Raw genomic sequence first — 21,215 nt, 5'->3', positions numbered from 1 at the left:
CCTATTTCGGACCCGAGAAATCCATTGGCATCATTAGTTTTTCGATTTATTGTTACGAATTCGAACAAAATTTTTTTTGAAAGTTTTTAGTAATTTTTCAACCAAAAACAATATTTATATTGCTTATAATTCTGCTCAAACTTTATTTGCTACCAGTAGAAAGACATTTTAAACAATTTTGAACAATTTATTTGAAAGTTTAGTGATTTTTTTGAAAAAATTAAAAAAAAAAAATCGAAATTTTTTACATTGTTTATCGTTTTTTCGCTGTTTTTGTTCTCTTTTGCACAAATACATTGCATGTTTTCCATTAAAAATTAATTCAACTGTAAATTTAGTGTTGGTTAAACTTCGACAGTCTATCGATATAATCGATAACAAAAAAATATCGAGTATATCGATACTTCACAAAACTATCGATAGTTGCAATACTTCCAAATTATTTTACCACAAGGCGCTATCGAATGAGCGTACTGGCATCTATGTAGCAAAATTGGAATATTGAAATAGAACTTTGTGTTTCTTATTTTTGTACATAGAACCTTCAAATTGTTATCAAATTATTATCGAAAAAAATTTATGTATTTATTAGCCACTTTTTTTTTTGGTAAATAAAAATCAAAAATACGGGCTATGTTCCACATCAGACGGATTGTAGTTTTATTATTTTCTTTATTTTTATTATTTTCATTTAAAATCAATTTAAATTTAACAAGAATATAATTACAATATTAGAATTGTACAATTTTTGAATAACATTTTTTTTCTTATAGAACAGAACACTTTTAGCAAAATAAATAGACAAAGAAAAAAGGAAGATTTTTTTTTTTTGAAAATCGATAAAAGATAGTGGAAAAGCAATAAAGAGAAACCAAAAAAAAAAAAAAAACATCAGAAAGATACAAAAGTATATGGCTTAAGAAGAAAGTTGTATGGATGTATTTTATTAATTTTTATTTTTGTTTAGGTATCATTAATTTTCTCATTATTGCTCTTCAAGTGTCGAAAGCAACTCCGTTTGACATACAAAAATGCACAAAATGCTGTCACCAAAAAAATCACTCCAACTGCACTGCCTATAACGACAGCTCTCATTTTACGATGAGATGGCACCACCAATTCTAGCTCATTGCTAGCTTCTTGATCCCCGTTTATCGATTGGCTGTTGATCTGAACTTTATAAATAGCATCTTCTTTAAGGTGTCTCAGTTGATAGTAGGTGTCAATAGTTTCAGCCGATCCGATGAGATAGTGTTCGGGTTCTCGCCACCATCGAATCACATACAATCGAAGGCTATCCAAGCCATGAACCGGTGGATCCCAATGCAAAAGGTAGCCATGTGAGTTTTCCAAAGCTGTAAGGTTTCTTGGTGGTCCAATGCGAGTTGATGGTGGTATTGGATCATGAAACTGTTCTGGTTCACTAAAATCCGAACCTTTACCAATAAAAAAAAATTAAATTCAGATATAACGGCAGAATAATGATAATTAAAATATTATAATTACCTTTGGTAGAATAACGGAAAAGTTTGCTGAACATCCCGTCCCCATATCGATCCTGACTAAGCACCATAAATTCATATTCCCGGCCGGGTATGAGATTTTTGATTGTCGCCTCCATAACGTTCTTTGTGAGGATTCGCATTGTGCGCCATTCAGCTGCATCCGACAGTCGATACCAGACGATATATTCCAAATTGGGTCGCAGATAGCCTGTCAATATAAAGAAAACACAAAATACAAAATAGATGATGTGAGTATAATAATGTTCGAAGCCACTATAAACGTCCCGATGCGTTTTGTGGGGTCGCGGCGGACGGGCGGCGCGCGGATGCAACGTCCAATATACGACTCGGACGAAATCATCATCTCTCACTTATTGTCCTATAAAAACCAAATATCATCGCATCCTTGTTAGCTTAAATTTTGTTTGCGTCATAATAGCCATTTGGTGTATTGAACCATGCATCATATTTTGTGACTCCTATGCGTCAGGGTGCACCCTGAAGCCATTAGCGTTTTGTGGTAACAATTAGCCACAAACGATTTATGGCTTCTATAGTATCTATATGTTTGAAGGGGGGGAGGTGACACGCGAGTTGAGTTATAAAGCTAGGGTATGAGATGTATGATTCATAATTTTGAATATTTCTCAACGTACGTATAGAATAGAGTACATATACGAATATATGAAGGGGATGTATTATATGGATTTTGAGTTTTGATGGATGACCGAGGGCATCGCTGATTGGATGCAGAGTTGCTGATGCAAATCATTGATCCCATTTATCTTTATTTTAGTGCGAATGTAGGTCAAATGGATGATTCTCAATATTATTGGGTATTGATGTTTCTTTGGGATTCGGAAGCTTAGAAATATTGTGGGTAAATTTTAAAAGTAAAAAGAAGTAAAAAGAAGAAGAAGCAAAAGTTGTGACTTTAGGACATCCCGACAAACAATTTTGGTTCTATAAAGCTTTACAGATGCAATTGTTGCTTCTGTAAAGCATTATAGAAGCAAAATTGTTAGTGGGGATGCAACGAATATTGTCAGTAAATAACACATTTTGTGTCAATGGTGTTTAGATTGCAATTTTATTTCCAATAATGATTATTTAGCCTGAGTCTTTCCGAAAACAGATAGTTGAATTATTTTTACATATAGGGCCCTTTTATAGGTCGCGTGTCGCATGTTTGACTCAACTCGAACGATTTGGGAAACAATCATTTATTGGTATTCCGATAAAAAAAACTACGACGTTCACAGTCAAAATGAAGAAATTAATGTGAAAATATCATTTTTAAAACCCGAAATTTTTAGCGATTCGCAAGTCATAATAAGGCTCATAGTATTTTTGTGCTAATTACTAATACTAATAACTTAAAAATGGTAAATCTACTTAAAATTAATATATTGTGGTTATGACATTTCCCAAAAGTTTCTTTACAAAGTCTTTATTTTTTAATGGTTAACATTTCCCATTCAATAAGTTCTTTCTTCATTTTAGAGAAATTCATAAATTTTATTTATTTGGTTGAGTAAAATAGATACTGAATTTTTCAACAGTTGAAGAAATTAATTAATTTAAATATTACAATCTCTAATATATAAAAATCTCATGTCGCAGTGTGTTTGTTACCAAACTCCCCCGAAACGGCTGGACTGATTTTTATGAAATTTTGTACACATATCGGGTAGGTCTAAGAATCGGCCAACATCTATTTTTCATACTTCTAAATTGCTAGGGTGGTCCAGCCAAATTTTTTCATATCTTCTTGGAACGATCTTTTCAAAATTTTGTGTGTATTCGGGAAGTTTGAGAATCGGCCATTCGACCAACATGAATTTTCATATGATAAATTGGTTAGGGTGGTCCAACCAAAAAATTTTCTATATTTTTTTGGAATGATATAAAATTTTGTAGGTAGGTATATCGGGTAAGTCTAAAAATCGGCCAACATCTATTTTTATACCACTAAATAGTTAGGGTGGTCCAACCAAACATTTTTTTTTATGTATTTTCGGAACAATTTTTATGAAATTTTGTGGGTACATCGGGTAAGTCTAAGAATCGGACAACATCTGTTTTCATACCATAAATGGTTAGCGTGGTCCACTCCAAATTTTTTTTTCTGAACGATTTTTTCAAGTGCTGGCTTTATATTGTTTTCAAAGGGTTCAAAAAAGTTAGTTTTCCAACTCATATGAATAGTCTAAATTCGTAATATTTCATATTCTTAATACAGAAACTTTAAGCCTACAAACATCAATCATGATAATGCGATCAATAGAACTCAAAAAACACATTCTTTTATTTATAAAGACCTGTATTTGATGTTGTGACCCGATTTTTTTTTTTGGAAAAGATTGACACACTCCAAAATTTAAAGTAAATAGTAGAAGAGGCGTAACGAAGTCCGTCGGGTCAGCTAGTATTAGATAATTTAGTGATAAATTGTCGATTTGAATAATTAATTAATCTTTAAAGATTAAAAAAATATTTCCGTCAGTAAGTTCTATGTGATTTTATTCAGTTTATGGGGAAAAAAAAACGGGTTGGAGTCAAAATTCTGCCGGGGTCAAAATTCTTTTATCAAAATTCTGCTTTCAAAATTCTGCTTTACAAAATTCTGCTTTCAAAATTCTGCTTTTCAAAATTCTGTTTTTCAAAATTCTGTTTTTCAAAATTCTGCTTTTCATAATTCTGCTTTTCAAAATTTTAAATTTTAAAATTTTAACTTTTTCCAAACCCTTTTTTAATTTATTGCAGAATTCTGTAAAATCATCTTTTTGAAAATTTGTCATTTTTTAAATGCGTATTAGGTAATTTTTGTTTTATGAATGAATAAATTTGAAAATTTTAAGAAAAGGTTTAATATAAAACATTTCCGAAAATAATTAAAAATTTATTAATTTATCAAATAAAGATGAATGTTCAAAAATTTGAATAAGAAAAGGAATATTTTGTATCAAACAACATCGGTTCCAATTAGTTTACATATTTTATTTGAAAGAAAGTCAGTATATGGAATTCAAAAAATATTTGCGACACTTAAATAAAAAAAATTAGGAAAGTACCAATGTTGAATTACATTAATGAGGTGTATTTTTCTTTAGCCAGTGCATATGCTATAAAAAAAATACAGAATTGGCAGAATTTTTTTGTTCAAATATAACACTGGCAGAATTTTGAAAAGCAGAATTTTAAAAAGCAGAATTTTGAAAAACAGAATAGAAAAAAAGCAGAATTGTGAAAAACAAAATTTTCGCTAAAAAGGCAGAATTTTGAAAAGCAGAATTTTGAAGCCAGAATTTTGACCCGATCCCAAAAAAAAACAACATACAATTGAATCTACGCTACCGCCGCGCCCGTTGCAAAAGAGCTTTCTTCGTCAATTTTCAACCAATTTCAGTTTTTTTAACCACCTATTTTAGAAAGGCCTTTTGATAAAATATGCAGTTTAGGTAAAAACCCTAGACCTTATGAACTCAAGAATATAAAAAAAAGATGGTGTATTCTTCCATAAGTAATATAAAAATAAATCGCATAACTTTTGGGAAGATGTACGCATTTTGAAAAATTAAATTTGGTTTATTGTATTCCCAAAAACGCTTTAATAATTTTTTTCACTTCAATAAATTCTTGCTTTCCAAACCTTATTCCTTTCTCCTTTAAAATTCTCTACTTATGTATATATGTAGATAGTTGTTTATAGGTTCAAGTTATTTATCTTTACCAAACCCCCAAAAATTGTCTCACCTGGTTGCCATCGAACTGTAATCGCTGTCTCTGTACTGTTTGCTGTCAAATTATGCGGAGGCCTTGGAGCCACGTTTTCAATCATCAATTCCGTGTCGGCTGTTATAGTCGCTGCCCCATTTGTAGCTGAACATTCATAGATGCCGCGATCTGATTCAACTATTCCCTCGATGGTCAAATTGCCTCCTTCGATTTTGTATCTTCCCTCTGGCAATGGTATACCATCTTTCTATATACATTCATATAAAATATACAACACAACAACACGAAGTATAGACAAATCCCAATCAAGCGGAAAATTCCGTGTATGCATCTTAAGTAAACACACATAACACACAACTCAGAACTCACCCTTGTCCAAGCCATTGTTGGCAGGTGATTGCCATCACGTTCGCTAGCCTCACACGAAAGCTGTGCATTTTCGCCAAGCTTGTGAATGTAAATCGGTTTCGGACTGATGGTAAATATTGGCGGCCTCTGAACAATCACATTAATGATTGGTGATGGTCCATCCGTGCCCAACTCATTGTATGGAGTGCATGTGTAGCTGCCCGAATGATTCTCATCAACTTTGCTGAAGAACAAGCTGCCATTCATTTTATAAAAGACACCCTTAGAGAGAGAGAGAGTGGGCAAGAAGTGGTAAGGGGCAAGAATAACATGCGCATACATTAGACATAACAAAAATACCTTTAGAAATTAACAATTCTGCGATATACTTACTGGAACGTTGTACGAATCGAAAAGCAATCCATCCTTCTCCCAGCGAAGATTCTTCAATGGCGGATTGGAACGGAAGTGACAGTCCAAAACTGCTGGCTGACCATAAGGTAAGTACACTTCCGGCGGTGAGTAAATCACTTTTGCTTTGTCTATAATGGTTTTGAGATAGGAAAGGATTTCGGAATTTAAATTAAGCAGCGAGTTCGAAGTGTTTCGCTATTTGTTAGACTTACATTGAATATTGAGATAGGCCTTGGCTGTTTGCACTTCCCCATCGTTATTTTTCACATTGCACTCATATTCACCCAAATCACTCATCATGGTCGGATCAATGCTCAAGCTGCCATCGGGACCCATACGCGAACGACGTTGAAGGTCTTGTTGTTCGTTCAAAGGGACAGCATCCTTGTACCATGTTACTTTCGAGGTGTCCGGGTATTTCATGACACAGTGGAAAAACGCAGTCTGTCCTTCCATTATAGTTTGATTGATGGGTGGGATTTTGATCAAAGAACCACCTTCGACAGTGAGTTGGAAAAATGTACCATTGTTGCGATAGCTTGGCGTTCGATTTGGAAATATAATCTGGCAGTGGTAGAGACCTTGATCGGATTCTCGTATGGATGTTAGATTGGCTGAAGCTTTGCCATAATCGTTGTGATTGTCGACCAAACTTAAACGGCCTGAGAAGAGTTCGCTGGTAGAAACATCGCCATCGTACCATGTGAAGATTTTTTTATTCTGCAATATATATTTTTAAAATAAAATTATATTTCTTTTATTGTACTAAAATAGGTTAAAAATCATGTTTGAGGTTTTAGACAAGTTATTAATTTAGTGAATTTGATATGGATAAGTGTGATGTACTAAAGATATTAAAATCAAATTGTGGTTAGTGAAGGGATCTTCATTATTAATTTACTTTTGAGTTTAAATTTGATACCTGTCTTTGGCATGAACCCATTTGGCAAGGCAAAGATTTATGGTTATAAACTAATATTTATAGGCACTTGGCTGGTGAATGGTAGTGCATTTAAGTTTATTCAATAGATTACACTGGTTGGCAAAAAACAAAAAAAAGTCGGGAGCAAGAACTCTGTAAGGTGATTTTAATAAACTTGAGTGTGCTGAATTCAAAACAGTTCACAGTTTTTTTTCCATCACGTCTAGTTTTTGAGCTCTGCTCATCACACTTTTAGCTATAAAGTCAGAAAAACTAATTTTAAATGATATATGTTTTTAGACATTTGATCTAAAAATATTATTTTTCCGTAATATTTTGCTAGTTTTTCATCCGAATCAGGAGTCGAAAACTGGAATTTATTTCAAATCTGCTTCAAAAACCATAAGTTTACTTAACCACCAAGGTTTTGAGATATCATATTTTTCTATACCTACCAAATATCTTTTAGAAAAAAATAGTTTGAAAAAAAAATAAACGTATTTAAGACGATAAAATATAGCTTTTGAATATTGCAAAAGTACCAAAAAACGCGTTTTTGACCTGTCAATATTCAAATATTTCGAAAACTTGACGTGCCAGTGAAATTTTGACTTCGGATTCAGAATCAGCACACAAAATTTGAAAATTCCTTTAGAAAAGTATGGTTTGGTTCATGCTCCATTTTCGTTGCCAACCAGTGTTATCAGCAAAGAATACTGCAAATTTTTATTTAAATGTACCTATACCTACTTATATTAATTGGTAAATTGCCTGGAAATACTTTAACCAGAGAAAACACTTAAGTTTATTATTTTGTTTTAAAAGGAATCGAAAAATTAAAAAAGTATAGGAATATTCTTTTTCGGGGAGGCAGTTAAAACTGTTTCACCTAATGCTTCAAGTTTTATTAAACGGTAACGCTCACCTAAAAGGAACACCTATAGCATTTATTATTACAAAAATTAAATTGACCAGGAACACAATTAGGTAGTTGTTTTTTTTTTTTGTGGGTGCTGAAATCTTCAAACTAAACGAGTGTTCATAGAAAGTTTGGACTCTCACCGCACCAAGAACCACTAAAAAAGTTCAGATGGATTTTATCAAGTAATTTATCATTCTCGGAGATAAGTTACGTATTCTAGTTAATTTTTTTTAAAATGTTTCAAACAACGTGAAATCAATGAAAATCACCTTGATTTAACTAGTATTTTAAAATCAAAGTAAAAAAAAACATTGATTCTTAGTGGTTTCTTACTTTAAAGTATTTTTAATCAGAGAAGTTAATTTTTGGAACAGTTTTTAAATCCAATTTTTTTTCGTAACAATTTTGTTTCTACAAAAGCCTTACACAGAATACTTTATACAGGGTGTCTCAAAATTAATGGATGAAACGAAATATGGTGATAGGCCAACTTAAGGGTTCTCGGAATTTGTATGGTGTGCCACTGGTTTATTATTTTAAAAGCTTGTATTGCAGTTTTCAAAAAAAGTAATAAAAATTTCCAAAGTTGAAGTTAACAATTTAAATTCAACAAAACAGGGTTTTTTAGAGCTGAAAACCGTAAAGATTTTGGGATGAACAAGTTACCAAATTCTGAGAACCCTTAAGTTGGCCTATCAGTATATTTTGTTTGATCCATTACTTTTAGAACACCCTGAATATGAGCTTAATTTTAGTTAGTGTTATATTGAATTTAAGCATTATGAAAGTAAAGTTCTATGAAAACTCAACAAAAAACTAAGTCCAAAAACTAAAATGTTAACCAAAATTCGAAAAAAAAAACACTAAATTTATGACAAAAACTATATTAGTTTAACAAAAATTGAAAAAAAAGACAGGTACTTTTATATTTGTTTTATTTGTTCCCAAGAAAAAACTTGTTTAATGGTTATTTAATTAACAGATTCGCAAGTTTAAACCACTTCTATCATGACCCAAAACTAATGACATAAACGTAGTGGTATTTTGGCTCCTTTTTTGTTGTTGTTTTTTTTATTTTTGTTGAGTTTTTTTTTAATTTTTAGAGTTTGTAGTTTTTAGAGTTTTTTTGTTTTTTTGTAATTTTTTAGAGTTTTGCATTTTATTTTTAATTTTTATATTTTTTTAGAGTTATTTTTATTATGCTCTGTGTATTTTTTTTTTAAATACATGTTTCGTATAACAGAAAAAGATCCCACATTAAAATGGATTTCAGGACAGTTAAGGTCCTCAGGCACAACAATACCTTTTATCGATTTTCATCGTGAGAACCATTTCTCTTGAATCCATGTTGACTTTTCGCATTAATTAATAAAAAAAGACGTACTGATCACCAGCGAGTTAGCGTGACCTTTTTTCCATTTTTGATTTAAGTTTAAGTTTTTCTATTAGAAAAAAAATTAAGAAAATGGCGAGAAAAAATTCTAGAGAAAAATGACACCTTTCCTTGAATATCAAAAACTAAGATACTTATAAACATTCGGTTTTTTTTTTTTTTTGTAAGTAAATGAGATCATTGAATTTTGTAAAAAAATTTAATACTTTATTTAAAAAGTTTGAACAAAAAAAATATAAACTTGAAGAAAAAAAAATATTTTTTTTTCTAAGATGATGACTTTAAAATTAAATTTCTCAAATCCTATTTACTCATTAAACTTCAAATAAACATCAAATTCAAGTAGTATATTTGAGCTTTCAAAAAAGACATATGACATTATAATGTGCTTTTGTTTTTGTCAAAATTGTTTTCCTATTCGAAATTTCCTCCCGCGTGTATATATATATAAATTTGGAATCTTGAAATCATTCTGAACAAATCTGCATCACAGAAACCCAATCACCATGTAATTTGGCCTTATCTGGAGTCGATACCAATGCCCAGTGGTGGTTTCAACAGTTCATATTAATATTATTCATATTATATAACATCGGCAAAATACACGAACTTTCTAAATCACTCTCTTCGAATCATTTTCGTAATATTTTTTTAGCTTACGGTCAGCTTTTTTGACAAATGGCGTTTTTTAACAGACATTTTCACATAAAGTATATTCACATAAAGTATATACGGTGACCATATTTCTAGGAGCGAAAACCGGGACAAATAAAAAATTCGTTGGATCGTTTTGAAAACATTGGTTTTTCAAAAAAAAGATAATAAAACGAGTTTTAATAATTTTTTCTAATATTGATATCAAGATTTCGTAATAGATTTTATGAGAGAATTTTCGCTGTAATCAATTAAGTCGTTTACGTTTAAGTCAGAAATCAAGAAAATAGGTTCTTTAAAAAAAATTTTTTAAATCAAAATTGTGGAAGCTAATTTTGAAATATAGCTGGGATCTTTCCTCTTTCATATTATGTTGTTTACTATTTGAAAAAAATTTTCAGGTTTAGCTTTTCAACCTGACAAACACAAGCTGGATCTAAATAATTTTAAAACTATAAGAAAAATTAAAAGAAATTTTATTTTCCAACAAATTTTTTCTGGTTTTTCGTACAGAGTATTTAAAATTTTGAATACAAAAATCAGAGAATGTGCGGAAATACCGGACAATAACGGGACAAATTACAAAATACACTTATACGTCCCGGGTTTCTTAAATAAAAACCCGGGACAAGCAAACGAAACACGGGACAGTCCCTGGTAAACCGGGACGGATGGTCACCGTAAGTATATATGACTTCTATAAAAATTCATGAATGTGTAAAAACAGTTTGTTTACATGTTTCAGCTTGGTTTATTTTTCAACAATGTGGTATGTTTAAATGTTTCTTATTGTTTTTGCCTTATTTGTTACTTTAATCTCAAAGAAAGCCAAACAATAGAGATTGTCATTTAAACTTATAAACTTTATTATCGAAATGGGTTACTGTGGTGTATGCGTATTTATTTTTCTTTTTATTTTAAAAAACAAAATCTAACATTGACTTTTAAAATCAATCAATTTACCCTTTTATAATATTTTTTTCGAGCGGTTTTTTCAATATTGCTAAGATCATGAGGAAAGGAAGTTTTGTAGGGCAGATTTAACAAATAAACAAAAAAAAAATTCAGTGAAATTTTTTTTTGTTTTTTACTCGTATTTTCTTGTTGCAGAATTCCAAACATGAATTTATTTAAATATTTATTTTTGTATCATTTTCATGCAAAAGCTAAATTCAAAAATCACAAAAAGCGGTCTCTCTAATTTTAACAATTCCTTTGTTTTACATTTGTATCTATCCGTACAGACTAAAAAATGTACTTACAATATCAAATTTTCAAGACATTTGTTTTGTTCAAAATTAAGTTCTTCTACTTAACTCAAATTTTTTAAACAGCAATTAGTAAAGTTTTTTTTCAAAATTTTTAATTGTTTACGCACCCCCTCCTACGCAAAAACCCGATTTAATTAATGCCAAAACCAAATTTGGAATAATAAAATTATTTGTCTCTCTATTAATATTAACAATCCTAAACAAGTAGTCAGTTATTTCTCTGATTGTATCCCCCCCTTTAAACATTCATCAACAATTTGTCTATTTATAGATAACATAAAATTTACTCAGAGATTATTTGTATTCTTTTTAATGGTTCACTCGGGCGTATGTGGAACTTCCTACCCACACAATATGTCGTCCACACACACTTAAATTGATAATGATACTACCGGCATTGATAACAATTTCAGAAAAAATAAATCGATCATAATCGTTCCCCCGGTTTAAAATAAAAAAAAAATTTGCAAACAAGACGTGGATAGATGTGGTCTCGTCTAGAAATACATATAACCGCCCCATATGAGTGAATGAAAAATTTGCATTTTTGTCTACCTTCTTCTCCCGCCAACACTTATGAACAAAAATTCCTCTGAAGCCTCCAGTTCCAGCCCATTGGGACATTTTATCATTCATAATCCTCTCAGACGATGTTCATTTTTTATATCTTCTAAGAACTTCTCTCGTCACTTGAATGATTTCCTTTGCTCTTACAAAAAAAAAAAAATAAGAATGTTCCCATGGCATTCAGCTAGTTGTCAAAACCAAACCCCTCTCAGTCGGTGGTCTTCCCCCAAGTTTGCTGTCATAAGTTGCCTCAATGAAAATTAATTTATGGAAATATTCCCCGCTAGTAATTTGCTAATCAAATCGCAATTATCATAAACAAGTCCACAAAAACACAGCCAGCATATTACCCGTACCCAAAGTATATACTATATAGAGGACCGCCATCGCCATCAGTATGACAACGGACCTGCAGTTGACCCTGACAGTCATTTTACTAGAAGCAATAAGAACGTTTAGTTGTCGTTTATGTCAAATCTGGTACAATTCAGCGTACAGAGCTTATACCTCTAGCTAGCTAGTCGGCTCTTGGCTCTTGGCACCACCCGCTGATTACCTGAACGAGTAAAAATTGCCCCATATACATATACCTACAAATAGCGAGCGGTGTTTACGCCGATGATGATGTCAAACTTTCTCTCAAGTTCAGTGTTATGCAACTTTTTATATAGCGAGCGCGGGGGTGGCAGGCAGACTTAATTTGATTCCACATCAGATGTGCCCTCTTCATTACACTCGGACTCAGAGGCTTTTGGGGGCAGATTTTAAGTGCCCCCTTAGGCATATCGTGTGGCATCGATTGGGCATGATGATGATGATGATGATGATGATGATGATGAGCTTTGTTTTAGCGCTGCTGAGTGCGAGAGGATTTCATGGAAGTTAGATATCTATAAAGCATAATTTTCGTGCCCGGCCCGTTTATAAATCATAAAAAGCATATATACCTCGTCGCTATGCACTATGCAAATTATATTCAAATTGTGATGAGTCGAACGGAAAACCCGCCCGTCTCAACTCAAACCGAACGAACGTGAGTCGAGGCGACACGTCAAACTGAAAGCGTATAGGCAGTGCGCGCATATTGCACAAAAGTGCACACTGGTCACTTGCCTTAGAAATGTACAGGTGGACGACATAGCGACAATGCAGGGGTAGTGCAAAGCTACTATATAGTGTATTCGAGTAGGAAATCATGTGGCAGAGGCATTACATTGTGGGGCAATATATATTGCGGAATCTAAATTAGTCACAATCAACGCGTATTGTGGACACTGGTGTTTCGAGTGCTTGGTGTGTTTTTGTTATCAACTTGCAACATTGATGGCATGGAATGGAGGCCATTTTGATTTATAGTCATGGCGCACAGAAGGGAGCATTCTGGTGTGCATATAAGTTTCGTCAAGCAATGCTTAAAATGGTAATATATATCACGACGTGAAATAAGGAATTGATTATATTGTAAGGGTTGGTTTTTATTGATATAAAGGTAGGTGCGTAAGTTTTCGCTTTGAGAAAAAATTAAATCGAGATTATAATCAAATTGATATCACGAAGACGATAATAGGAAGGAAGTTCACAGACTTTACTGTCATTTGGTCGGATGGATGTGATCAAACGAAACTGGATGGTTTTCAAAAATGAACCCCCCTAATAACAAATGTGCGAAAATAAAGGCTTACAATCGTATGTAATGGTTTGAGGTGATCCTTTGGAAGTCATAACTTTTTTTTTTTTAGATATATGACGAAAAGACATGGCGCATGGCACTTACAGCACCTTACTTGACAGATTGTGTTTTTTTTGTCACCCTTTTTTACATTGTGATTCTTTTCATTTCAAAAATGCAAGAATTGTCAGATATTTCTCTGAAATTTAATCCCAGAGTTAATTCACTAAATTTTGTGGTTTTTTAACTGATCGTTCTTATCAAACAAATATCAAAACTTTTTGAAGGAAACACATTAAGCTGTTAAGAACATAAAAGCAAAAACACACTTTTTCGACAAGTAAAGTATTGATATTGTGTAGGGGAGAAGGGGGTACATTTGACACTTAGTTTTTAAAGAGCTATATTTTCGAAAACTGTTAATTTTTTCCAATGTTTTGTTTTGTATATGATTTATTGACTATTCAAGATTATACTAACAGTAAATTTTTTTGTTTTACCATATTACAACATTTAAAAAAATAATGTTTTCTAAAAAAAGTCATTTTGTCAAAAGTGCCCCGGGACCGGGGCACATTTGACTTTAAAAGTGGTACATTTGACAATGGTGGATTAAACCCCACATCGTGTGCATTATATTTTTAAAACTATCAGCGAATTATGCTTGTCTATTGTTTAATTAGAAAAAAAAAATTTGGTTTTAAACAATCTTGTTTAGTAGATAGCAAAAAAAAAAAATCAAAAAATTTATTTTCTAAAAAGAAGAAGAAAAAAACAAAAAACCATAAAATATTTCAAAAAATCTCTCCTTTTAAATCTTAATCAAAATTAATCGATATCGATTTATTTTTAAATAATTTATTTAATATATAATTCACCAAAATCAACGTAAAACTGTGCCCACATTGCAAAAGTCAAAGATGCCCCGAAGGAGCCACAGAACTGTTTTTCTTTTTTTTCAATAAATAATACTATTTTTTTACAAAGCTGGTTTTAATTTACTTAATTTTAAGCTTAGTGCTATCAAAATATTGATTCACCATTAAAAAAACTGTTTTATTAGGTTCAGAAATCGCTTACATACCGGTGGTCAAAAATTAGATCAGAATTACAGAAAACACGAAAACACGTGGTACTTCGCGAAAAGTTAATGAAAGACTGCGAAATTTCGCAAAATTTCTTTAAATCAAACTAAGATTCTTTCATCATTCAAACTATTGTTAATTAAGGGCACGATCATACCGAAAAACCCAAAGTCAAATGTGCCCCGGTGTCAAATGTATCCCCGCTTACCTTAAGTAAAAACTAACAAAAATAAATGCATACGGTTTTTTTTTGAATGTAAAATTATGGAAGAACCTTCTCAATCAAATTTAAAAGTCTTATGATAAGAACTTACATTGCCTTTACTACTTTAAAGCTTTTAAAGTAGTTATATCATGTAACTGGTTTTTTGCATGAAAAAAAGTGTCAAGCCAATTATTGCATGTACTATTTTTATTTACATAGTGAGCAATTTAAAAAACAAAAATAAATATTTTTTGATTTTTTTTGTTTTCATTTAAGAACCATAGATCTTAGACAAAAATATAAATACGCTCAAAAAACAAATTTTTCAGAAAACAAGTTTTCTTAGTATCGATCTATTTTTGTATATAAAAAAATTAATTTTTAAAACAAACCAAATACCTTCCTCTAATTTTCTAAATTTTTTATATTCGATTATGGAATTCGGAAACACCCTGTTTTGATATGATATCTACACAAATTTTCATATTAATTTCAAAATAATTTATGATATTAAGTGCCATTTGAAATAAAATAATTTAAATTTATACCAACCCTATATCATTAACTATACCAACGATATAATCACTCAAACCAGTTACTTAAATGTCTCTTGTTGAAAATGCATTTAAGTTTTGTTTATGCAATTGTAATTTAAATTAATAATTACTTACTACTTATTATTTGTTACTAAATAATATGTATATTTGCTCGTAAAACTTATGCATGATGCATCAAAGCTCACACAATTGATTTTTTTTTTCAATTTATAATACAAATTTCTCTAATACTATGACTCATACACGGTTAAAAATTCTGGAGTATTTTTTAATACTTTTGGTGTTTCATATAGGTCTACACCAGAAATGTATTAGAATTTAATACATGACAAATATTAAAATTTTTTAGCTAATACCAAATGTATTAAAGTTTAATATAGTTGTATTAAAAAATAATACAGTTTATATTAGAATTTAATACCAAATGTATTAAATTTCAACTATTACATATTAAAATTTAATCTTTTTCTATTAATTTCTAATAAGAATTTTATTAAAAGATAATACAATAATATTTCAATTTTATACCAAATGTATTTAAAGTTGATAAGATGTACTTTTTTTCCAAAATTCATTACTGAAAATAAATATTAATCATAAATAATATAATAATGGTGATATTATTTTCTCTAGTTTATCTGTTTCACAAACTGTGGCATGTAAAATCTTACTGCCGATCAAAATTCATCTGCAATGTATGCATTTTGCGTCGAAAAAACACAAAGCGCCTTCAAATTAGTAGAAATTTACAGTTTCTGATTTAATTTTTTTTTTTTTTAGAAAAGGTACCTCAAACAATTAATTTTTTTCTTTTTTAAAATGGCTGCTGACGTCGTTTGATTAAAATTTAATATTCTTGTATTACAATTTAATACTTTTCATATTAGTTTTTAATAAATTTGTATTAAATTTTAATACAATTATATTAAAATGTAATACAATTTACATTAAAATGTAATACAATTATATTAAAATGTAATACAATATATTAAAATGTAATACAAAAATATTAAAATCTAATACAGCGAAAATTCAATACAAGATTAGAATTTAACCCACGGAGATTATTTTCTAATAATTTTTGTATTAAAAGTAGTAAACTTGATACTTAAATATTGAAATTTAATACAAAAAAGATTAAAAATAATTTTAATATTTTGGAATATTTTTTGTATTGAAAATTGATTTAATACAAGAGCTGTATTAAAAACTACTCCAGAATTTTTAACCGTGTAAGAACTTGGATTTCCGTATTTACAAAGAGGATTTTAATAATTTTTTAGTGTCTTTTTTCAATTGACATAATTTTAAATCAGAAAAATGCGTTATTGAGTAACATTTTTTCGTCTGATTTATGAAATGCCAAAAAATATATTTTTAAATTTTTAAATAAATTAAAAATTTTGGTATAATAATTCTTTTTTAACCGGCTTTAAATGGTTATAATATTTCTTTAATATTTTTGAGATTTTCAAAAATAAAACTAGTTAAACCAAAGAATTTTATGCATTCTTATTTAAAAATTAAAATTTTTTTTGAATTATATATCTACTAAATATCTTTTTTTTACTTGCGAATTGCGATATAGGTAGGTACTATATCAAGTTATGTATTCGTAAACAAAAAAAAAGTTGAGATAGCATTTTTCCATGACATTACGATGGTAGAGAATGCCATAAAAGTGGGTCCCGGAAGTCCGTCTGTCTGTCTGTATACGAAGCTACAGCCTAAACGGATGGAGCGATTAATGTCAAACTTGGTATGTAGCGTTATTTAGCGACTCTCCAGAGGGGTTTTTGGAATTAATTTTTTTTAGACCAAAAATAACGGTACTTGTCATATATCGATTTTAGTAAAGTTGTAATTGCTCAAAAACAACTCCAACGATTTTGTTTAAAAAATTCAAATACAAGTTTTAAGCTACGGTCTATCTTCTAAAGAAAAAAAATTTTTTTGAAAATCATTAACGGTACCTGCCATAGAATCGTTTTTTTTTTTTTCAAATTCGATTTTCTCTGAAACTGCTTATTCGATTTCAACGAAACTTTTTATGAAGAAGCATTTATATAATTTTAATATAAGCCAATAAAATTTGAAAAAAAATTATTTTTGGATTTTTAAAAAAATTATGAAATTTTTTTTTTTTTAAATCAAGTTTTTGAAAACGGGACATTGAATTTTTTTGAAATTTTGTTTTTAGATGTTAATTAGTGATTTCTATAAAATGGCATATCAATTTTATTTTAAAACTCTTTTTCCAAAAAATTATTTATAAAAAATTAGTTTTTTAAAAAACGGCTCTAACGATTTTGAAATTTTTTTTTCTAAAAATGCATCTTAACCCCTTGTAACCCAACATCGTAAATTTTAAAATTAATTATGTCAATCGAAAGGGCTTTAGCTATAATAAAACACGTATTTTTTAAAAATTCAATAAATTCATTATTTGCTTAGTTATTTCGAAATTTACGCAGTAAAAAAAAAGTTTAAATAATTAATTTTTGTATATAAATGCAAAAAATCGAACAAAAAGCTATCTAATATTTATTTTTAGGCGCATTCCTAAAATCTAAAAATAAAACCCCGTTAGTTTATGCACGAAAAATATTTTTTCTGAATTTCGTAGTTTTTACATAAATTTGCTTGTTTTCCAAAAAAGCCGAACTTTCAACATTAACTGCCAACTAAAAACTATTGGTGCTATTTATTAGAAATATGGCGCATTATTTCGATAAAGCAATTCTTAAAGATTATGTAAGAAGCTTTAAAAGAATAAAAATATGTTTTTTACAACTTTTGGGCGATCTTTTTCGGTTTGTTACAGAAATGTCACATGGGGCTACAAGGGGTTAATATATCAATTAAAACTGCATACTTGTTTTGGAGGGCAATTTGATTTCAGATTTTATTTTATTTTTTTAAAAAACAAATTTTATTTTTTTTAAATTTTTTTTTTTTTACCTATATAGGTAGTAGTTACCTACATTTTCCAATTTTCTATATAAAAAGTCTTAAAAATTTAAGCTACTTTGACTCTAAGAGCAAGTTCGTGCGACCCAGTCGTGCATTTTATTTTTTATTGGTTTTGAAACAATTTATCTTAATTATTTTCATAAGGGACTGTTTAGTTGTTGGTCACTAAGGTTTGAGTTTTGGAAAAGTTCTATGCAACGATGCTTAAGATTTGCAATTCTTTGAAGAATTAAACGTGTGTCGCTAACCCTAAAATTTTACCCTTTTTATCTACCTATTTGAGAATTTTTTTCATTGATTTAGTAAAAATATTCAAACAACTCTAAAAATTCTTGTAAAATTATGATTGATGAACAAATAAAAGTAATTTACGAGACACACAAACTCAGAGAATTCGTCATAAACAATTTACTTGTCCACTGCCATAGTTGTTGTCCCAGATTTTTTTTTCAATTTTATTAAACAAACAACACACCGCCTAAAAATTCTGAAGGGTGTAACACAACAAAAATAAACACTTGAATAGATGAAGTACCTTCTGCTGCCTAGTAAAGGTACTATAGCAAAAATGGTATGTCAAGCCCTCAAATGAAGCATCTTTTTTTATGTTTTTATTTTTTATTATTTCAACAACAAAATAACACAAGTGCATTCAGAGACAACATTTCCATCAACTTTTTTTTCAAGCATCCAATCCTCCATACAACCGTTTCCGACTTTCAAAAAAACCAAATAAAAATAAAAAAAATTACATAAAGGAAAAAAAATCATAGCGGGTGATGTCATGAAAGTGCTATGAACTGTGAAATTCCATGGACCATTGGTCCAGATTGAAAAGCAGACGAATGATGGTCTTTTTTTTGTATGTGTATGTTTGTGTGTATTTTTGTATGTTGTGATGTATTCAGTGTTCCCTGATTCACGAATGTTCAATTGTTGGTGGCCATTGTCAATCAGAGAATTCGAACGCGTACGCGTATAAAAGAAACTCTCGCGCCTGCTGCCACCGCGCGCCGCACCGCCACCGCACCAAGCGCCGCGGCCGGCTTTTTCTGCTGGTTAATCCGTCCGTCATTCATGTTCACGATTCTTTAATTTATTTATTTGATGCATGCATTGTCGAATGTCGGGTGCTCCTGTGCTCATGAATTAAACTTAATTCAATCGACATGGTGTAACGCAATTTGATAATATCGGTTTGCTGCGTAGAGTTTTTTTTTTTTTGCTTTGTTTGTTTGCCGGCTGATTGGGTTTAGAATCTGTTTTGGCTGGCCGGAGGGGCACGAGATGTGTGTTGTGACACTGGGATCATGGGCCCAGCCTTTCAATTAACTTAATCATTGTCCGTTTCGTCAACGTCGGATGACTGATAGTAAATTTGATGAAATATTTAGCCGAAAGTGTAGCTGGCACAGGATGATGATGATGTGATTCACTAATCGCATTTCACATCCTTAGATTGAATTATCTTGGTGTGTGTGTGTGAATTTAGTAAATACCATAATGCATTGATGATGACGATATTGGATGACAAATGCAATAATAGCTGTGGGAAATCGTCGGTCGTCGGGAAAACTGCCGCCAAATGTATATAATTTGATGAGTTTCTTCGATCAATTTCTGACAATTAAAACAATGGCCGAGAGCGGGTATTTATTAGCAAAACCGAACAGAACTACTATAATATGAGGATGAGATATTATCAATTAATATTGTAGGAGTTTATTTATAATGTTCCGTCTTCATATCGTAAAATGCAAAGGTCAGTGGACAATTTAATTGTAAAATTAACCAGAGGAATTTTGAAATGCGACAAATTTTATAATTAAGAGCTTGAAGACAGAAGTTGTCGTCGTTGTCGTTGTCGTATTGGATAAGTGACTGCGATATGAGAATGAGGGTCAAAAAAGATGTTTATTTTGTCAATTTAGTTTAAGAAATCTTGGTTTTTCATTTGGGGATGAATCAAATCATATCTAATTAAGTCTGGTGTTCCATTTTAATAACGTTTTATTTGACTATTTTTGTATATCTTAATTATTTTAATAGAATTTTCTACCACTTGTTGAATTTATATTTTAACAAAGAAAACGACGTCAATCCTAATAAAATAATCACATAAGCATTTTTACCAAATTTTGTTGACGCAACAATTAAGAAGTAATTAAGGAAATAAATCTACATGAACCCAAATACTAGATTGAGAAGCTAGTCTTTTATTTGTTTTTAAAACTTAACGAAATAAAAAAATATTCATGGGGTATTACAACTTCACGATGTTGAAAGTGTGACTTTTTGAAGTAAAAAGTCTTCATTAAAAAGTCTGCATATTGTATGAGAACTTCAGGGAGTGAAAAGAGTGCCTTTTTGGAGTAAAAAGTCCTCATTAAAAAGTCTGCATATTGTATGAGAACTTCAGAGAGTGAAAAGTATGCCTTTTTGGAGTAAAAAGTCCTCATTAAAAAGTCTGCATATTGTATGACAACTTCAGAGAGTGAAAAGAGTGCCTTATTGGAGTAAAAAGTCCTCATTACAAAGTCTGCATATTGTATAAGACCTTCAGGGAGTGAAAAGAGTGCCTTTTTGGAGTAAAAAGTCCTCATTAAAAAGTCTGCATATTGTATGAGAAATTCAGGGAGTGAAAAGTGTGCCTTTTTGGAGTAAAAAGTCCTCATTGAAAAGTCTGCATATTGTATGAGAACTTCAGAGAGTGAAAAGTGTGCCTTTTTGAAGTAAAAAGTCCTCATTCAAATGTCTGCATATTGTATAAGACCTTCAGGGAGTGAAAAGAGTGCCTTTTTGGAGTAAAAAGTCCTCATTAAAAAGTCTGCATATTGTATGAGAACTTCAGGGAGTGAAAAGTGTGCCTTTTTGGAGTAAAAAGTCCTCATTGAAAAGTCTGCATATTGTATGAGAACTTCAGAGAGTGAAAAGTGTGCCTTTTTGAAGTAAAAAGTCCTCATTCAAAAGTCTGCATATTGTATAAGACCTT

General features: G+C 30.6%; 1 protein-coding gene across 5 annotated transcripts in view; it reads right to left on the bottom strand.

Moving 5' to 3' along the window:
• Nucleotides 1–872: 872 nt before the first annotated feature.
• The window catches only part of LOC129921508 (protein borderless), a 52,664-nt gene continuing 32,321 nt past the window's right edge, over nt 873–21,215 (bottom strand). For all 5 annotated transcript variants that reach the window (XM_056003363.1, XM_056003365.1, XM_056003362.1 and 2 more), the window contains exons 3-8: nt 6,218–6,725; nt 5,985–6,133; nt 5,613–5,873; nt 5,262–5,490; nt 1,507–1,713; nt 873–1,436 (exon numbers count right to left, since the gene is read on the bottom strand). In XM_056003363.1, the coding sequence (XP_055859338.1) occupies nt 964–1,436; nt 1,507–1,713; nt 5,262–5,490; nt 5,613–5,873; nt 5,985–6,133; nt 6,218–6,725 (1,827 nt within the window). In that variant the 3' untranslated portion in view covers nt 873–963. The remainder of the gene's footprint in view (nt 1,437–1,506; nt 1,714–5,261; nt 5,491–5,612; nt 5,874–5,984; nt 6,134–6,217; nt 6,726–21,215) is intronic.

The sequence above is a fragment of the Episyrphus balteatus genome, chromosome 1 (genome assembly GCF_945859705.1).
Source record: "Episyrphus balteatus chromosome 1, idEpiBalt1.1, whole genome shotgun sequence".
NCBI classification, from domain to species: domain Eukaryota; kingdom Metazoa; phylum Arthropoda; class Insecta; order Diptera; family Syrphidae; genus Episyrphus; species Episyrphus balteatus.
This window is presented reverse-complemented; position numbering and strand designations above follow the sequence as displayed.